At 37.7% G+C, this 22,186-nt stretch overlaps 1 protein-coding gene across 1 annotated transcript in view; it reads right to left on the bottom strand.

The window, feature by feature from the left end:
• Positions 1-22,186, bottom strand: part of Cul2 (cullin 2) — a 388,410-nt gene that overhangs the window by 139,247 nt on the left and 226,977 nt on the right. The window contains exons 12-14 of the mRNA XM_090373712.1: positions 20,787-20,949; positions 20,256-20,380; positions 6,510-6,617 (exon numbers count right to left, since the gene is read on the bottom strand). Coding sequence (XP_090229838.1) covers positions 6,510-6,617; positions 20,256-20,380; positions 20,787-20,949 — 396 coding nt within the window. The remainder of the gene's footprint in view (positions 1-6,509; positions 6,618-20,255; positions 20,381-20,786; positions 20,950-22,186) is intronic.

Below are 22,186 nucleotides of genomic sequence, written 5' to 3'. Positions count from 1 at the left end.
AGAGTTGCAAGTGATTAGTCTAGTTTGGAGAACGATAGATGCAATAGATGAATTTGAGAGAATGGGACAGAGATTTAAAGCCAGAATAGATCAAAAAGAGATTTCAAATTAGGAAGTCTCTTACAAGAAATATCAGAGTGGGCATATGCAAAAATAGATTTTATTTTTCATTCTCAACTGCTAAGTGTGGTACCACACTCAGGGCAATGGAGTTGTTGTTGTTATTATTTGGTTTTTAGGAGCATTAGCAACTAAGGCCATATTGCTCCGGGGATATGTGGTAGTCATTCCCTGACCTTTCCGCATCCTACGTATTTGGTGGTCACAGGGCAATGGAGAATGAAAAATACTTGTCAGTAATTGTGCAGTCAGATATGAAGTTCTCTGAGCTGTGCAGACAGGCTACCAGGAAAGCCCATCCGGTTCTGTCAATGTTATACAGATGTTTTGTCAACAGGGATATAGAGGTGATTATCCATTTGTATAAGGCAATAGGCCACATCTTGAATACTGTATACAGGTGTGGAAGTCTCATTTTAGGAAGGACATGGATCTGTTGTAATAGGCACAGAGATGAGTGACAATGATTTATGAGGGGGAGCAAAAGGGTGATCTTACTAGGAAAGCTTCAGTTTTGCAAATTGCAGCATCTGGAGGCTGGTCACTTGAGAGGAGATTTGAGTGAGTGACTGGAGCGTTTAAGGCCTTGAATGGATTCATTAAACTCAGTGATGATTGAATCTTATTTCTTGCTCAGACTATACACATAAGGGGGAAAAAAATTCAAACTGAGGATGGTTGCAGGTTGGATGCATGGAAATTTTATTTCAGCCAGATGGTGAGTAATTGTTGGAACAAACTCCTACCTGGTTTAGTGGAGATAGGTGGTTTGAATAAATTCAAGGGAAGAGCTGGACAGAATGTTGGAGAGGACGAACAGGTGAAACAAAGAAAATTTGCTTTTTTTGCATCATTTGTCACTACTACTAACCACCACCACTAATAATAATAATAATTTATTTGGCAGAATATGTTGCACACATTCAATTGAGATCCTTGTAGCTTCAACAATTTCTCTAATAGTTACTTGCTGATCATCCATTGACATGTCAAACTTTATTGTTGTTTTCTGGATTGTTTGCTTTTTATTTATTATAATTTTTAAATTAAACCCTTAAACACAAGAAGTATTAGAACATGGGCTGAAAAGATTGCTGAAAAGGTTGAAAAGATGAAAGAAGATATTTGTTGATATTAGACTTGAACTTCTGTCGATTGTAATTTTCAGGAAATATGTATGAAGGAAGATTATTCCAAAAAAACAGAAGTTGAATGAATAAATGAGGAAGAAGAAAAGTTGGTTCTGTGAGTTTGAAGTTGGACAATAAAAGGATGCTGACTGGTTGCAGCACATGTTCAGAATGCATTGGAAGAAAGAGCAGGAATTATAGAAGCCAATTCAGAAGAACACTGCCCATGGTAGTATCTATACAAAAGGCATGCAGCAGAAACAGAATGTCTGTGAGACAGAGAGTGGAAGACACTGTTAGAGATGAGTCATTAATTAACCTAAATGCCATATTTTGAATAGCATCTAGAAGACTCAGAGAAGTTTTGGGGTCACTGCCCCAGATATGGGAACAATAATCTATGGCAGGGTGGATTTGTGATTTGTACAGGGTGAACATCTATTTAGAAAAAAAGTACCACCGAGAGTGAAAGACTAAACCTAGGTTTTTAGATGCAGAGGAAGCAATATTTGTGATGTCATTATGCCAAGAGAGATTAGTAGTTAGGGTAATCCCTAATAGAGATATGCAATCTTGTCTGGAAATTTGAGTGTCATCGAAGATAAGCATACCAGCTGAAGAATCCTTCTTATGAGATATAAGACAGGACTGAGTTTTAGGAGTGAAATCAACTAAGTTATCTTTGCTCCACTGGAGATCCACATTTAACAAACTGGTAGTGGATATTCGAGAAGTTGAAGCTCTTTCTTGAAGGGCAAGGTTTCTCAAACTGGAAGGTGGAATGCAATGTGCTATCATCAGCAAAACTATGGATAGGATAGTCAATGGAAGAAGGTCATTAATAAAGAGGTTTCAGTTTGGTTTGATTTGGGTTTTATTGGGGCATTAGCAAATGAGGCTATAATGCACCTAAACAAAGGAAAAGAGTGAGAGAAAGAAATGAACCCTGGGGAACACCTGCATTAATACAGAAGTTTGAAGACAGAGAGGAATCAACCAACACCCGCAATGAGAGGTCAGAGATACTGGATACCTATTTCGAAAAAACAGTCGTTAATCCATAAGATGGAAGGTTATTTAGAAGATCTTTGTGCTAACTACGATCAAAAGCTTTTGATATGTCAAGAGCAACTGCTTGAGTTTCACCAAATTTTTCCATTGAATTGGTCCAACTGATGGAATCCATACTGGCAATCATTGATCAGATGGAAAGTTTCTAAATAGTTTAATAGTTGGCAGTTAATTGATTTTTCCATTACCTTAGAAAGATTTTAAGTGCAATGGAATGATAACTGGATTGGATGGATTTGTCACCCTTTTAGGAACTGGCTGGATATGAACAAATCTTCAAGCAGAAGTGGAAAAATACCTGTGGAATAAGAAAGTGAAAAAAAAAAAAAAAGCGACACAGAAGAGTAAGTGAGCAAAGATTTTGAGAACAAGTGGAAAAATAACATTGGACCTGGAGCTTTCTTAGCATAAAGATTGTTCAAAATGTAACTGACAGAAGACCACAGGAGGCACTGAATGCAATGTACTGGGAATGGTAGGATGTGGTTTACCAAGATCATCAATAAGAGAGTTAGAAGAAAAGTAGGATGCCTAGCACATCGGCTTTATCTTTAGCTGGGGTGGCAATAGAACAATCTGGTTTTGACAGAGGTAGAAATAGAGATGGACAAAAGTTGCAGCCAATAGCTTTGGTAATTGAACAGAATGCTTGGCTACAGTTTGGACAAGAAGAAGGTTTTCTACTATTAGCCAATTTAAAATCTAGTTTGGATTGATTAATAACTGCTTTACAATTGTTGTGAGCTTTGGTGCAGGCAGAAAATAAAACTGGAGATTTGGATACAAGTCAATTGTGATATGCAACATTCTTATATTGAACAGCCTTAGCACATTTATTGGAAAACCAAGGTTTAGATAAAGGATGAGATTTTAACTGGGGAGTGTGGAATAAAGGATTTCATCCCTACAAGAATACTTCCTGGCACGATCTGAGCACACGTTGATATCAGACAATTTGAAACAGTAATCCAACAAAGGAAAAGAAATCCCAAAGATGACCCAATTTTGGATTCTTGTAATGCCAAACAACACGAGGCTGAGAAGGGCTCCGTTGGAGAAGAGATCATTACCAAGTTGTCATCTGAGGTGCCTAGAGGACCACAAACCTCAACCGTGTACTTAGAAGAGTTATTTGTGAGAAAAAGAACAAGAATGTTGGCTGTGTTGTTAGGATTGTCTGGTATTCTGGAAAGTAAGTGCACAATCTGTGCGAGGTCATTAGTAATTCAAAAGCTCAGCACCTCGACCAGCTGGTCTGTGTGATAGAAAACCGAAGCAAGTTGGGGTTGTGAACATTAAAATCACTCGCTGTTAGGAAAGTTCAACTGGAGAAAGTGAAGTGTCAATGAGATTAAGTCAAAGAGCTCCAAATGATTAGTGGAGTTGGGAAAATGATAGGGCAACAGATGAATTTGACAGAATGTGGTAAAGGGATTTTAAGCCAGAGAAGATCGAAAAGAGGAATTCCAAATTACTAAGTCTCTGACAGCAAATGTCAGAATGGACATACACACACACAAGTTAGTTAGTTAGTTAGTTATTTGGTTTTTAGGAGCATTAGCAACTAAGGCCATATTGCTCCGGGATATGCGGAGCAATATGGCCTTAGTTGGTCATTCCCTGACCTTTTCGCATCCTCCGTATTTGGTGGTGATGGGCTCGAACCCCGGTCTAATCAAGAAGCGTGTGCTACGCACTGCTGCTCCTTCCCACCTGGCTACGGAGGCGCCTACACACACAAGGATCACCTTTGAAGCAAAAGGAATCATACAGTGAATAATTCAGACAACTGAGATGAACAGGGTTTGAATCAAACAATAATTGGGATTCTGTCAGAAAAGGTTCATGGGGGTTTGGCAGACTAAGTACAAATGGACATTACTGAGACCACATATATCTGTCATATAAACGAGGAAGTGTTCGGGAGGTTTAGATATTTTTCCATCTCTATTAGAATGGAGGGCAGGGTGCTGGGGATTTCAAGGAATGGTGGGGGTTGTCACAGAACAAATAAATATGTAGGCTGTGTTAGGGTAACTAAGATTAAGAGTAGGTGCATGTGTACTTGCATGTACACCAATGCTAGGAGTATATTAAATAAATTTGATGAGTTTGAAGTGCTAGCCAAGACACAGATATAAGCAGTGCAGAATTGGAATTTGGGGAGTACAATGTGTACAGGCAGGATAGGAAGGGAGGAAGGGTTATGCTGTTAGTTAAGAAACACATAAAATCTAAGGAACTGCATCGAATTGACACGGGTGGACAGTGCATTGTAGAGTCAGTTTGGTGTGATATAAACACTGGGAAAGAGAAAATGAGAGTAGGAGTGTGTTATAGGCCTAATGACTCTGAGGAGTACAATGAACAACTGTACAGAGAAACAGAGTGGGCCAGTAAATCAGATTGTTTAATAATGGGGGATTTTAACTTCCCAGATATTGACTGGAATTTGTTGGTTGGTCACTAGCACACCAGCAAGACTTTTGTGGATTTACTGAATGATTGTTTTCTACAGCAACACATTAGAAAAGCAACCAGAGAGTAATACTCTTGATCTGGCTATCAGCAGTGATTATTCATGCATTAAGAATTTGAAGATTAAGGAACCACTAGGTGGTAGTGATCACGGTGTACTGACGTGGGATTTGTTTAAAGACATAACTACCATCAGGAGCCGACCGGGCTATCCAGGTGGGTAAAGGGCCTGCCTGGCAACCCAGAGGTCATGGGTTCGCATCCCACCTCGGGCTTGGATCAGAGCGCAATATGGCCACAGAAGCTGATGCGCCAACAACTAACAAAAAAAAAAAAAAAAAAACCCATCAGGAGTAAAGGGAAAGGTTTTTGTTTTCATAGAGATGACTGCATGGTCTCAGACAGTTTTTTTTCTGTACAGTGGGACCAACTGATGATGTTACCAACAACAAATTCTAAATGGGAAGCATTCAAGGAACTAATCGTGGAAGGTACTAGGCTTTTCATACGGATTAAGAAATACTGTCAAGGTTTAGGCTAAATGGCTGTCAGATGAACTAATGAGACTCGTGACAGAGAAGAAAAATGCATGGGATGCATATAAATTATCAGGCAACACAGAAGCCTATGGTTGATATAAGCTAGTCTGTAATCAAGTGACAAAGGAGGTTAGGCAAGCAAAGGCAGATTACGAGAAATCGTTGGCAAAGGATGCTAAGAAAAACAGCAAGAACTTCTTTAGCTATATAAACTCTAGAGGGAAGGGATGAATCAGATTGGTCCACTTGATATCGATGGTTTTAGTGTTGATGATCCTGCTCAGATAGCTGACAATCTGAATGAGTAATTTGCATCTACATTCATACACAAGGAGTTATAAAGGGAGGAGAGACTCCCAGGTAGCAATCCCAGCTTGACATACCTGAGAGAATGTCTGTGGCAGCCTCAAGGACCATTGCTATTGATGGACTCTGCACTGCTCATCTTCAGTGCTCATTCTGCCAAGTTTAAATATGATCACTGGGTTTGATCGTTGCATTCAAAGAGGAAAAGTCACATAATGTGTTTAACATGCCATCATGACTATTCTTGCTCAATAACTTCTTTTAGTAAAGATATTTTATTTAACTCTTGTATATAATAGTATTGGTACATACTTGTGTAATACATATAAATGTTGCAAAAAATAACAATGCCTTCACCAAAATTTTGATACTAAAGAAAAACTAATGATACTGTTGTATTCAGCATATTAAAATACACACAAGAGACAGTCAAATATAAACTTGTTTTTGTTACATAGAGTAATATTTTTTGGATTAAATTTCATATTCATAAGTAACGTATGTGCAGTTTTTAAATAAACTATATTTTACTTTATGGTCAAGGAAGGCTAAATATTGTCAGCTACCAACTAATAATATTTGTGGTAATGCTATTAATTGAAACTTTTTAATTAAACTGCACATTTGTTTTCGAAAACAGTGCCTATTATAATGAAATTTATTCTTGAATGAGTATTATAATATAACAAGTCACATTATCTTAAATATACAGAATTCTCATTTTAAAAATGTTTCTTTTTATCTTTTTTCTTTATATAAACAGAGTGTATAATGTTTAATATTGAATAGTAGTTTCAGAGCATCATAATGACTGAAAATGCATACAGAATTAACAATTTTGCACGTAGATTAGAAAAAAATTCACCTTATCTAATGCACCAATAAACTGTTGATCACCATGAAAGACTTCTTTAATAAGATTCTGATACTTAATGTGGACTTCTAGGACAGATTCTACAAACATCTGCGGTATCTGGAAAATACAACAGAGAAATAAGTTCTAAAAGTTGAAAGCAGTTTATCTTTTTTTTTTCTTAAGTAATCTCAAAAAACTATTATAATGCACACAACTTATTAACTAAACTATACACTTTGATGAAATTGCCTATATGCTACAGTTGGTGCTGATTTTTAGCCTTTTAAGAGAAGACACAATGAAAACAGAACTGGCTTATATAATGCATATCCACAGGTAGTAAACAGTGAAATTATTGTGAATATAGGGGTTACTATTAGTATCAACCATATGGCAAAAGGAAGCCTGAAGCTTTCATTGCATCATCCAAAAATAAAAAATAAAAAAAAATAATAAAATAAAATAAACTATTTGATTCCCTCCTCTCATACCTATACAGCTGACCTTTGAATTTCCCCTACCTGTCAGCCTCAACCAACCATGAAGGCAACTTATTCTAGTAACTAACCCATTCGTTGGTTAAATGTATAAGTTATTCTGGGGTTGCTATTCCCTTAAGATCTTGCATTTTGATGTATAAAAACATAGCAGCCACTTTTTCTCACCATCCTTTGAAACCTATCCAAGTCACCCTGAAGGAATGCAATTTGATGCTGATCTTACTACCAATCTTGATATCATATCAAATTTTGACATCAGGCCCGGTATCCCTTCATCAATTTAAAAAAACCAAAATCAACAGCAACCCCAGTTTCAATTCTTGGGGGAACCTACTTCTTATATTAGCCCAATTTGAAGAGTAACCATTAATCACAACCATCTGCCCCCTATTGTGCAACCATCCTGCAATATCTCCAAGAATATCCCCTGCAATTCCAACATGTTCAAGCTTATATAATAACCTCTCATGCTGGTTTCTTTTTGTATACACAATTTGTACAGGGGGATTGAATTTATATAAATCTGCATAGTACGGGATCATGTCAAATTTGATCTAAGGCCATCTGCATTACAATAAAGTTTGACAGTGATAGTATGAACCAGAGCTATACTCAATACATTCAACATTGATATCAATATTTGTAAAAGAATAAGAGAAGTTTACCTCAATATATAGAACACTTCTGTATGATACTCTCCAGAAATTAAAACGCAAAAAGAAAAAAAATTGTAAAAAAATTGAAAATCTTACATTACAGTAAGAAATAATTAACAATAATTAAAAACCAAATGAACACAAAAAATAAAGGTAATTTTGAAAATCTCTTTGAAAATCACATCGAGAAGAAGAGGGGAAAACAGTGACGTATGGTTCGTAACTCCGCCCACTCACTGCGTTCCTGCTCTTCTTTCTTGATGACTGCACGTGACAAATGCCATGCAACATAACAGTATGGCAGAGCTGAAAAACAATGAAATTAACAGCAATATAGCAATTTTTTCGCAGCAGCAACTAAAATAATTATACATAAAAATAATACAGTAATTTTTTTTCCAAAATGAAACAAACTAATGAGACGCAGTAAACGACCAATTTTCACTAAATAACTCCCGAAGTCACGTAAAAAGGTAACCTAAAAACCTAACCATTTTTCACTAAACACAAATGAAAGTCAATGAAAAATATGACTCCCATTGTAATTTTTTTTTCGTTCAATGACTGGTTTTTGCTTGAATCCCTCCCAAAGTTGCGTAAAAGCCTAACCATTTTTCTAAACACAAATGAAAGTCAATTAAAAACATGATGCCTGTTATAACTGTTTCTAGTCCAACGACCAATTTTAGCTTGAATCCCTGCCGAAGTCATAAAAATCTAAACTTTTTTCGTTAAACAGAAATGAAAGTCATTTAACATGTGCAACGAACAATAAAATTGCTCTTTGCATAACCACAAAACAGCAACATATAATTTTTTTTTCATACAATACTAGGTTAATATGGAACATTCTTGCTCCCTTGGGACTGAACAAAGGCAAAAAAAAAAAAAAAAAAAAACACAAAAAACACCTAGGAAATAAAAAAAATAAGAAAATGTGACGGCAACACACGGCAGCAAAAAACAACGAAACAGTTTACCTGCACAGGATAGAATGGGATAACGACACAGAAACTCAGGACCACGTGGCAAGTAACATTAACACCAGCAAACGAACAGAACAGAAACCAGCATTCATATGAAAGTACAGTATATGCAACGAATTTCGCATTCAGCGCTCCAGTGACGTGTTGTCATGCAACGTTCGCCTGAAAAGAAGAGGGGGGGATGCAGTCAGCGGGCAGAGTCACAACCTGTCAATCACTTCTTTCTCCCGTTCTGACAGCCAATTACAAAGGTGCACCATAATATATTGGAGTATAGCAAAAATAAATTTAACGCAATTAAAAATTAATTAAACAAAAAAAAAAAAAGAAAAACAAAAAAAAAAAAATTGCAAAACGATTTTCCTTCCTGAAGCTGACAATGCTTTTCAACCTATGTCATGATCACAGGAATGAAAATTACCGAATAGGGGTGAGCATGGAACTTAAATAAGGATTATTTGTCTTCGCGCATGCACATAAAGGACCACGAGTCGGAGATTAGATATGTCCGGCTAACATCAACAGAATTCTCATGTAATTTAATTTCGACAGTTTCTGCAATTAATAGTATCATATAATTACATTGGACACTTAAGAATTCTGGCCTTGTTAAATAAAAAAAAAGTATGTTTTTCATTAATGGCATGAAAGGCTAATTCTGACGCTGCTGAATGAGAAGCAACTGTCCAACTTCAAACTCATAGAACCAACTTTTCATCTACCTTGTTTATTCATTCAACTGCCATTTTCTGGAACGACCTTCCTTCGTATGTCTTTCCTGATAATTACAGTCTATAGAAGTTCAAGTCTAATGTCAACAAATATCTTTTGTCTTTTCAACCTCCAACCCAAGCACTAAGTACTATAGTTCCACTATAGGGGCTTAGAGGGGAACAGGTATCCTGTGTGTTATCAGACACTCAGCCTAAAACACTGATGGATCCAATATCTCTCTATTACAGAAGATTTAGGAGAAGTCCAGTTGGCCTGCCTCCCTAAAATCCACTCATGCACACCGTCTCGATGGTAAGCCCTGTTACGTCACTTAGGTGGCAACGAACGTGTAGAGTGGTTCTCTTCAAGACGCCTGGTCAGCGTGAAGAGGAAAAGACCAAACCCTCCATTAAACACGACCAGGCTGCCATGCACGGAAATGTTCCCTATTATTTATTAGAAATTAAAAATATTCCCTATTATTTATTTTATTTATTTTTTTGATTTGGTAGTTGTTGGCGCATCGGCTTCTGTGGCCATATTGCACCTCAAAAGGAAAGGTTTTTGCAGTACTTTGATCCAAGCCCGAGGCGGGAATCGAACCCGCGACCTTTGGGTTGCAGGGCAGGGGGGGGGGAGAGAGAGAGAGAGAGAGATGGTTGGCAATTGTATAGCTAAATACAAGCTTAACTGAGGCCATCAACTAACTATGTAAATTGAAGCATATGATACAAAAAACTTAGCTTATAAAAACCTTCCCATTTCATTCATCCGATCACTTTAAATGTTTGTCTAGTAAAGCCTTGAATTTATTTAAGATATCAACTTCCACAAATGACAGCAGATGGAAGTTTGTGTTCCAGCAATCAACTACCTGCTGGCTAAAGGCAAACTTCCACACATCTATTCTACAACTGTCTTTCCTCAATTTGAATCTATGCCCTCTCATGTTCTTAATCTGAGCAAGTGGAAGTGCTTGCCCTCGAAAATAATGCATCTGGGAGCTCGTCAGGGACTCAAAACTCCAGCAATCTACCAAGTGATGCACACCCGATTCGAGCCTCAAAACAGAAAAACCAAGTGCAAACTACCCTGGTTAGAAAGGACATTGTTTTATTAGGAGACTCCATTGTCAGGGAAACGGGGAATATTTTTTGTAATAAAGATAGGTGGAGCAGAACCAGGGTATGTCTGCCGGGAGCAACTATTGATGATGTCACCAACAGACTGTCAGAGTTTAAAGGGGGTAAAGAAAATATTATTATTCATGTGGGGACAAACGATATTAAACGTACACGATCTGACGATTTGTTGGAAAAATACAGGACCATGCTGAGGAAATGTCGCGAGCTAGGCCATAATGTCTATGTGTCTGCAATTCTGCCCAGACACGATAGGAGGGATTATATGTTAAGAGCCTTGTGGATTAACTCAAGACTTGAAGGAATCTGCAAGGCTTTAGGGGGTAAATTTCTATCAGCATGGCCCACACTTGTAGGTAGAAGGAATTTGTTTTGTAGAGATGGGATACACTTAAACAAAGGTGGTGCAAAAGTTTTTGCCAGTATTATTGAGGATACCTTAAAGGCTCAGGGAAACTGCTAGTTAGGGGGGATGTGGGTAATACTGACACGCGTTTATCTGATAATATTGGTCAATGTAACTCTTGCACATACCTTAAGAGTTCTTATCTGTTACCCCAACTGGACGTATTATCTAGATATTCGGGGGGGCAAAGACGTTTCACGTGAGCAGGTAGCTAATATCAGGGAAGAGAGCCTAAAAAACTTCAAGGGTTGTGTTAGGGTTGTTAAATATACAAGAACAGTAAATCTTAATTGTTTATACAGTAACGTTAGAAGTGTCGTCAATAAAATGAGCGAATTCGAACTGCTGGTTAAAACAAGTAACGCGGACATAATAGGGCTTACGGAGACGTGGTGCCACCTGGAAATTGGGGATGATGAGTTTCAGTACGGCTTGTATAATGTATTTAGGAAGGATAGAGTAGAAAAAAGGGGTGGTGGGGTAATGCTTCTTATCAGAAGCAGCCTGAGTGCGACGATAGCTTTCCCAGATTCAGACATTTCACATGCTAGTATAGAGTCTGTATGGTGTGAGATAGTTGGAAACAAAGGTACAATGCGAGTAGGCGTAATCTACAGACCAGGTGATTGTGAAGACTATGACAAAAGCCTCTACATGCAAATGGAATGGGCAAGTAAGCGTCAATGCCTTATTATGGGTGATTTCAATTTGCCTCTAATTGATTGGAGTAAATGGGAAGGAAACTCGACATGGGGAACAAAATTTTTAAATCAACTAGATGACTGTTATTTGTATCAACATGTCAGGGAAAGTACTAGAGAAAAGAATATCCTAGACCTCATCATCACACATGAATCAGATGACATAACAGGGCTGACAGTAGAGGAACCAGTAGCAGGAAGTGATCACGGAGTTCTACGGTGGATGATGACGAGAGAGGTAGCAGAAGTAAAAGGCAAAGGAATGGGTTTTAATTTCAGAAAAGGAAATTACGATGCCTTAAGGTACTACATGGCCTCTATTAACTGGGTAGATATCGCGCAGAGAATGAATACAATTGAACTGTGGTACGCTTTTAAAACATTAATCACAGATGCCTTGAATGCGTATATACCATTAAAAAAATACTCCACGAGAAGGGTTCCAAGTTGGATGAATAGTGAAGTTGCCACATTACTTGAGCAGAAAAAGGTGGCATGGAAACGTTACAGAGCAATAAAAAGTACTGAAGCCTATAACAGCTACAAGGTGGTGTGTAATAGAGCCACAGAAAAGGTTCGACAGGCAAAGGCAGTTTATGAGAAATCACTAGCAAACAGAGCAAAGAGGGGGGATAAAGAATTCTTCACATATATAAATGCCAAGAAGAGCAGGACAAACCAGATCGGACCTTTACGTAAGGGAAAGGGGATAGTAATAAATACACCAGCTGCCGTTGCAGATGAACTCAACAGTTATTTTGCATCGATATTTACAAATGAAAAGCCTTTTGTGGCAATGGGAAATTGTGGGAGCGAAGTTAAAAAATATGTAATTAATGATATTGAAATTTCGCAAGATTATTTAATGAAAAAACTTTCAAGCCTACAGACTAGTAAGGCTCCTGGAGTTGATGGAATATACCCTATAATCTTGAGAGAGGCGGCAAGCGAGTGCATTGAACCACTGAGGCTGGTTATGCGAGCATCACTAGACTCTGGGGAGATTCCCTTGGATTGGAAAAGTGCAAATGTATCTCCCATACATAAGGGTGGCTCTAAAAGTGAAGTGGGAAATTATCGACCTGTCAGTCTGACTTCAGTAGTAGGGAAAATCATGGAGGCATTGATCAAGGGTGGAATTCAGGATTATTTGGATAGAATTGAAATTCTCAAGGATACTCAGCATGGTTTTGTAAAGGGAAAATCATGTTTAACAAATCTGGTTCGCTATTTCGAAAGGGTCACTCACGAGCTGGATTTAGGGAATAATTTCGACATTGTTTATTTAGATTTCAGCAAAGCTTTTGACTCAGTCCCACATGAGCGGTTGCTTTATAAGCTGGAACAGGTTGGAATCACTGGGAAAATCCTTAGATGGATAGAAGGATGGCTTCAGGGCAGGAGGCAGAGGGTTGTGATAAATGGCTATTCCTCAGATTGGGTTGATGTAAGAAGTGGGGTTCCCCAAGGATCAGTATTAGGACCACTGTTGTTTTTAATTTTCATAAACGACATTGATGAAGGGATAGAGGGCGTGATGTCTAAATTTGCAGATGATGTTAAAATTGGTAGAGTAGTTAATGATCACTGTCAAGCTGAGCTTCTCCAGAGAGACCTAGATAGACTTCAAGAATGGTCAGAAAAATGGCAGTTGTGCTTTAATCCAACAAAGTGTAAGGTATTACACCTGGGAAACAGTAATCCCAAAATAACTTATTCACTTGGTGGAGTTCAACTAAACCCAGTACTGGAGGAAAGGGACTTGGGTGTTACGATACGGTCAGACATGAAATTCTCTGAGCATTGTAAACAGGTTGCAAGGAAGGCCCATGGTGTCCTATCGATGATCTATCGAACTTTTGCAAGTAGAGATAGGGACGTGATAATCCCATTATATAAGGCCTATGTTAGACCACACTTGGAATACTGTGTTCAAGTATGGAGACCGCACCTAAAGAAAGACATCGAGCTTCTTGAAAGGGTGCAAAGAAGGGTAACTCGCCTGGTGAGATCGGCAAAAGGGCGTCCTTATGAAGAAAGACTTCGAATATGTGGGTTGCAGAGTTTGGAAACTAGACACCTTAGAGGAGATTTGATTGAGGTGTTTAAGGCTCTGAGAGGCATCAGTAAAATGAACGAGGACAAAATTTTCAAGATTATAAATGATGCTAGAACTAGGGGACATAAATTGAAGTTACGCGGGGAAATGTTTAGATTGGACTGCAGGAAGTTTTATTTTAGCCAGCGAGTTATAAATTACTGGAATAAGTTGCCTTCATGGGTGGTAGAGGCCGACAGTTTGGGGAAATTCAAAGGTCATCTGGATAGTACTTTCGGGTAAGGGAAGCGCATAGGATGATAGGATTAATTTCCTTTTTATTTAATTTTTAATTTCATTTTATTATTTTTATTTATTTATTAATTATTATTATTTATTTATTTAATTTTTGTTTTAATCATTGTTTTGTTCGGATTTTTTTTTTTTTTTTTTTTTTTTTGGCTGGTGCAGCATAAGCCATAGGCTTTCTTGCACCATACGGCCGTTACTAATACTATTTCAGATGAGATTGGAGTCAAGTATCCCATCAGCATTGAGCCTGCTCAATCCATTCAAGGCCTTGTATACCTCAATCAGATCACTTCGCAGGTACCTAGTCTCCAGATGCTGCAACTTACAGAATTTAAGCCTCTCCTGGTAAGAGAACCCCCTTTGTTCCTCTGACCAACCTTGATGAACTTCTCTCTACTCATTCTAGCAAATCTACCTCCTTCCTAAAATGAGGCCTCCAGACCTGTGCAGTACTCAAGGTGTGGCCTGACCATTGCCTTATACAAAGGTATAATCACCTCCTTGTCTCTGTTAGCAAAATTCCTATATATCATTGACAAAACTCCATGACCCGCTCTGACAACCCATCTGCATTGCTGAGAGAACTTCATATCTGACTGCACAATCACCCCCAGGTAATTTTTCATTCTCCACCTTCCTAAATGTAGTACCACACAGTTTATGTGTTTCTCTTGGGTTACTGCAACACATATGCAGTACTTTGCATTTGTTAATGTTAAACTTCAGTTGCCAATTCTCAGTCCATCTACCTAACTTTTCTAGATGCTGTTGCAGTAGCATATTGTCTTTACTATCATTAACAACCCTGTCAACCTTTGTAGCATCTGCAAACTTGGACACTAAGCCTGATATACCTTCATTGATATCATTGATAAATAAGACAAAAAAACAATGGGTCCAGTACTGAACTCTGGGGAGGCTCTACTAATAACATTAGAGCAGTGTCCATTTATTACCACTCTCTGCTGTCTCCCACTCAACTATCCCTTTATCCATTGCAGCAACTTGCCCTTAATGCCATACCATTCCAATTTGTACAGCAGTTTTCCATATGCAACAGTATCAAAAGCTTTCCCAAAATCCAAGTATATGTTATCAAAATAATTTTTTGCATCCAGTTCCTTTGTGATCACATTGTATTATCCAATCAAATTGGTCAGACAAGACTTCCCCTTAACAAACCCATGCTGTGTCTGAACTATTATTGCAAGCTTGTCTAGGTGATCCCGCACTTCTTTAACCAGCGACTCTATTATTTTCCCCGGGACAGAAACTAAACTAACAGGTCTATAATTATTTGCTTCACCCTTTGTCAATTGACGGTACATTTGCACATCTCCATTCCATAGAGACCTCACTTGAATCTAAGTTCTCTAATAATATTGGCTAAGCGTTTGCTTACTTCCCTCATTGCCTCCTTCAATATAACTGGATAGATTCCATCTGCCCAGGTGCCTTTTTTATGTTTAACATTTTCTCCTGCACTTTGCTCTCTGTTATTACAAAATCATTTGGCTCCCTGTTAGAGTTTAGTAAACTTCTGTCATTCCCTTCCTTACAGAATTCCTCATGTGTGAATGTAGATGCAAAATACTCATTCAGTTTTTCAGCTATGTAAGCAGGATCGTGGAACCATCAACATCGTGGACCAATCTGATTCATCCCCTTCCTTCCAGAGTTTACATAAGTAAAGAAGTCGTTGTTGCTTTCCTTTGCATCCTTTGCCAAGGATTTCTTGTAATCAGCCTTTGCCTGCCTAACCTCCTTTGTGACTTGATTGCAGACTAGCTTATATCTGCCAGGCTTCTGTTAACCTGCTAATTTATGTGCATTCCACGCATTTCTTTTCTGCCTTGAGCCTCATTAGTTCATCTGACAACCATTTAGGCTCAAATCTTGAACAATATTTCTTAGTTGGTATGAAAAGCCTAGTAGATTCCAAGATTAATTTCCCGAAGGCTTCCCATTTAGAATTCACTGTTTTTAACACCATCAGTTGATCCTACTGTATAGAATTCAAAAACTGTCTGAGACCACTTTACGAAAACAAAAGCCCTTCTCTTTAAGTAAATCCTACATCAATACACTGTGATCACTGTCACCTAGTGGTTCCTTTATCTGCGAACTCTTAATGCTTGAATAATCACTGCTGATAATCAGATCAAGAGTATTACCCCCTCTGGTTGCCCCTCGAACATGTTGCTGTAGAAAACAATCCTCCAATAAATCCACAAATCCTCGCTCAAGTGCGGGTGACCAACCCACACATATTAACTTTCCGGTCAATATCTGGAAAGTTAAAATCCCCCATTACAAGACATTTTGATTTACTGGCCCACTCTGTTTCTCTGCACAACTGTTCGTTGTACTCATCAGAATCATTAGGCCTATAACAAACTCCTACTCTCATTTTCTCTTTCCCAGTGTTTATGTCACAAAACTGACTCAACATTGCACTATCCACCCTTGTCAACTTGATGCACTTCCTTAGATTTTATGTGTTTCTTAAGTAACAGCATAACCCCGCCTCCCTTCCTACTCTATCTATCCTTTCTGTACACATTGTACTTCCCAAATTCCAATTCTGCACAGCTTATATCTGTGTGACACCATGTCTCTGATATCGCAACAATATCTGCCTTTGATGCCTTGATCAGCACTTCAAATTCATCAAATTTATTTACTATACTTTTAGCATTGGTGTACATGCAAGTATACATGCACATGTTCTTACTCTTTGTTACCCTAACACAGCCCATGTATTTACTTGTTCCATGATGACTCCCAGCAGCTCTTGAAATCCCCAGCAACTTGTTCTCTAGGCTGCTGCTCATTACAATAGAAGCAGTGCAAGAATCGCTTTCATCTCTGCCTGCGGCTACTGTTAATCTTTTACTCTGTGAATTCTTCCAAGCTAGCAGTTTTCTGACTCAATAGCACCAGCAAATATACTTACACCCTTTCTATTTAAGTGTATCCCATCCCTGTAGAAGCAGTCTGTTATGTTAGCAAGCACAGACCACGCTGAAAAAAATTCTACTCCCTGAGTCTTGCACAATCTCTCGGTAAGATATGATAAGAGCCTTGATTGACAAGGCTCTTATCATATCTTACCATGTCTGGGCAGCATTGCAGACACACAATTAGTTAGCTTTCAAAGAGAAAGAATGTGTACAGAGCTCATCAAACATATATGAAACTTGTGAAGAAATAAAAAAAATTTTAATTTATTATTCAATAATTTGTATTTTAATCAATCAATTATATCAATACATGCAATGAAAGTTAATCACAGTGAAAGTAATGCGGATATATGACTCCAAAATTTTGTGATGCTTTTTTGGACACAATGTGTCATGATACCTACTTTGAAAAGCTGTGAATGATTTCCTTTCACTTTTGCTTGAACTTTTCTTTTCAACTGTCATAATTCTACAGTGCATGCCGGCAACTGATTAGTCAGTATAATCACACTACAATTATAACTACTTTATTAATTAGGAATTGTATTTTGATAACCTGCAGATTTATACATGTGCAAAACAGTTAAAATAATGATACTGTATTTTACACAAACACACATACACTGTGTGTTTGTGTAAAATTACCACAAACTTAACCACTCACCTGTGGGCTGCAAGACTAAAATCGCACACTGTGTGTGCGATTTTAGTCTTGCAGCCCACAGGTGAGTGGTTAAGTTAACCTTGGTTTCTTTGTGATTAGAAGCTGAATATTCCTGCCTTGTATTAAAGTATGAAAAAAATTAAACAGTCCTTTGGTTACTACAAGAGACGAGGGTAGTTCGATAAAGAATTGCCCTGACCTAGCTGTAGAGGAGCTAGCCTGTTGATTCTTGACACAGGTTTCAGTCCTTCTCTACATAACCACTGAGCAGATTTATACATTTTCCCCATCAAATACCATTTCTGTAACTTCTACAATACCTCACCACTTCTACAAAAATGGTATCCGTAACTACGGATACCGTTTTTGTAGAAGTGGTGAGGTTGGTCTTTGAACCATGACTCTGTTGCAAAAATGAGTGTCTCGTCATCAGGGAAGTGGGTCCCCCAAATAAATAATTTGAGGGAAGGAAACAAGAAGTCTGATGGTGCAAGATCGGGTGAGTAGGCTGGATGGGGCAGTATTTCATATCCACAAGTGGCTGCTTGTGTTGTTGCAATTTTGGAAGTGTAATTGGGGCATTGTCTTGAAGCATTCTCACAACATTGGACAGCATGCCACACCCGTATGTTTTGATTTTCTCCCATAATTTTGTGAGTAAGTTGGCATAATAGGCACCTGTAATTGTTCTGCCTTTTGGCAAGTAATCAGTCATTATTACACCTTTCTCATCCCAAAACACTGTTAGCAAGACCTTTCCTGCTGATGCTTGGACCCATGCCTTCTTGGGAAATGGGGAATCATGATGTCGCCATTCCGTGGACTGCTTTTTTACTTTCAGGGTCGAAATGCTGTATCCAACTTTCATCCTGAGTGATTAGATGAGAGAAAAAGTCTTCCTCATTTTTTTTGGCACAGGGCTAACAACTCTTGTGATTTCTGTTGTCGATCAGCCTTCTGGAAACCAGTCAATAATCAGGGAATCCATCTTGCACTCAATTTCCGTAAATGGAGTTGGTCATGAAATACTGTTTCAACAGAGACCACACTAATCTTCACTGGGACAATTCACGCACAGATATCCGGTGATCTTCCATGATTAACGATTCCACTTTTCTGATCATACTGTCATCAATGGCTGAATGGGGATGACCTGGAATGGGTTCAGATTCTACCAATGTCCAACAACACCTAAAACTGTCTATGCTAGTGCTTCACAATGCCATAGGATGGGGCTTTATCTTTATATACAGCAGTCATCTCCTTGTGGATTTCTTTAGGAGATTTTCCCCCTTCAAGAACAAATACCAGATTACAACTCTGGCTTCAACTTTGTCCATGATGCTACTTCGTCACACATTCAGCTCTGTAAGAGAAAAACAAATTAAGATGCAGGGCTGACATTTTACACCTTTAGTAAAGAGGTATGTATGATGCTACAGACAAAATATCATAACTCTGAAATATGTGGAAGTAGGTGAGGGGCGATTCTTTATTAAATCACCCCTGAAGTTTGCAAGAAGTGATATGATACACCATCAAAAATTTATACAAATCTTTATATTATATCACTCATTTAGCCTTATGAATAAACAAGAGACAAATGCCAGCAAAAATATCTAAGGGAAAAAAAAAAAAAAAAATCATCACAGATGTTCAAAGACAAAGCAAATGGTTACAACAAACATTTAACAGTTCACTCATTATTACTAAAGAAATGTATTAAGACAATGCATTAAGTAATAATCATTAAAACAGCCTTTTTTGTTATATGATAATATCATAACTTCAGCAGGTGATTCCTGAGGTTGTTCTGAGGGAAAAATGTTACTCAACACAGGGCCAATTCTCAATGGTTACTGAGCCATGGATATTTGGAATGTAGCTTGACTAGGAGTGTGGTACTGGAAAAAACATTATTATTGGGAAAAGAATTGCATTACATTATATAATTTACATGGTTTAATGACGTTTTCCTCCTCACCTGGCGCCTCCATAACCAGGTGGGCAGGAGTGGCAGTGTGTAGCATACGCTTCTTGATTAGACCGTGGTTCGAGCCCGTGACCACCGCATATCCCTGGAGCAATATGGCCTTAGTTGCTAATGCTCCTAAAAACCAAACAACAACAACAACCTCCCCACCTACATTGTTGTACTGGACATTCTGCTGTTAATGAAAAGCATTACAATGAGCCACTTTTTCACAGAAATTGGTGATCATTAATAAACATTCATCAACCTGAGATGAATGTTTATTAATGATCTAATGATTTTCTAATGAAAACAACATTGGCATGACCATCACAAAACTTGTATACAACATGATTATCCACATATTCTTCATAAGGAAAATAAACGGCATATTCAAAGTTACTTCTATTATAACACAGCATGATAGCTCACATGCTATTGGTGCTGTTGTACCAGTAGCATGTGAGCTATCAAAGAGGTCTAAATGTCCATTCCTGCTGTATAAACATGTATAGATGTTATATTTAAAATATCTATAACTCCACAACTGTTGAGAAATGGACCAATGTTGATATAACATTTTTCACTCAGAACGCCCTCAGATATTGCATTCTGAAGTTTTGCCAAAGTTGTGGGACACCTTATAAAATACTTTTATCACATTAGAAGATATAGTAATTTTATCAAACAATCACACTTACATTGTCTCCTCGCAAATTACTGACAGCTTCTAGTCCTATTTTACTTATATGCTGCTGAACTTCCTGAATAAGAGCATCTAATCCTCCTTGGATGGATTTGAGTAACATATACATGTTTCGAAGATCTAAAGGAGAAGGAATTCTTGTACAGTATCGGATATACACAGATGAATATCAAAAGTTTTACTTTTATCAGAAAAGCAAACATTCCAAAATGATTCTTAACCTACCCCCCTCTCTCTCTACTCTTGTCCATAGTATCAGAATGAGTACAGTTTACTAGTTTAAATAATTTCAAATAAACATTATATATTTATATATATTGCTCATCTATTGCAAAGGATTTTAAATGCAGTGAATTCAATATATGAGGAGAGAGCCTCATATACTGGTATAATATAATGGTATGTAGCAGTGCAAAGCTGTAATGAGTGATGTTTGGTACTTCTATCTGCTAATCAAGTAACTTTTGGCTCATAGGTAGTCTTAGAAGTGAATGTTAATCAGTTTTAGGCAAGAGAGGCCCTTTACCTTTCCTACATTCATGTTGAACCATTCTTTTACATTCCCCATGCAGGAACTGTAAATGATCGGCAACCATCCTCTGTTCACATTCTTGAGTTACTCTCGGATAGGAACTTGGATGAAGGTACTTCCTACTCCTCAGATTTTCGGCATCTAATCTTTGAAGTACCTACAGAATTAAAAAAATTGTATCTTGAGTATTTTTATTAATTACATTTAGCATATGAATGTAAGTAGCTATAAAGTATGACAGTTTATATAGCCTGCAGTGTATCAAAGGTAAAAAGGAATGATATCAATATCATGCACAAGATGCTTGTTATCTCCCCCCCTCCCAATACACATTTTATTTCATAGATGTTTGTGTATTTATGAAGGGGTGATAAAATACTTATTTACCAATAGGCCCATAACAATTCTTATTTAACAAAATTTTTTTATAAAAAAATAAAATAATAAATATTTAAAGGAAAGATATAAGTTTATTTTGTATAAAAAGCAAACCAGGTATGGTTTAAAATCTTCATCCGGGAGAAGGTGTAGGAGCATATAAGGTTCTCATATTGTGGAGGCTTGGAAAGAATGACTGTCAATCACTGCCAAAGATTGGACATTTGATTAATATACACTAAACTGTTAATTATGTACTGTAATTTCTACTCTGTGGGGATCATGCTGAGGGAAATGGACCATAATCTGCCACGCTGGTCCAGTGCGGCTTGGCAGATCCTCCACTTTTAGTAGGTAAGAATATGTCAGATGACTATGGCCCATCTGAAGTTTAGTTAAAACTACCACTTGTTTTGGCACATTTAACAGGGACACTACTCTGCGGCTTGATAGGGTAGAGTTTATTTGACTCTTGCATGGGCCAAGGTAATTGCCATTGCACAAAGCATCAATTGCAGATCACTTTCTTGTAAACACCATTTGGAACTAGTTTTTGAAGTTGGGGCATACCACTGATCTTGTCACTTTATTGGCTATTTCATTTCCTTTTATTCAGTTATTACTTAGAATCCAGTAAAACCGGACATCCTATTTTATTTTTTAAAACAGTGTACCAGTAGTGAGTGGAGTGAGTGGGAATAAAGTAAGCTGAATTTGATAAATAGCTGGATGACTATGATTATTTGTACTGAGTAAAGCTTCCAATGTATCTACAAAATCTGTACAAACCATACACTTCTGGAATTGTTCTTCCTGTAAATGCCCTAATGCAAGCTGTACTGCAAATAATTTTGCTGTGTATGTACATACTACAATATGTAGGAATTCTATAAGATATAGCTGCATCAGGGGAGACTGCTGCAGATCCTGCAAAAGCAATCACACTTCAAACCATCGGTTTACATTGGTAAATAACACTGTTCAACAAAAAAAATTCTTTGAATTTCTTTCCTTTC

This window comes from Mastigoproctus giganteus, chromosome 1, assembly GCF_048544385.1.
Source record: "Mastigoproctus giganteus isolate SK-2022 chromosome 1, ASM4854438v1, whole genome shotgun sequence".
NCBI classification, from domain to species: Eukaryota; Metazoa; Arthropoda; class Arachnida; order Uropygi; family Thelyphonidae; genus Mastigoproctus; species Mastigoproctus giganteus.
Note: the sequence above shows the minus strand (reverse complement) of the source record. Positions and strands in the feature narration are given on the sequence as shown.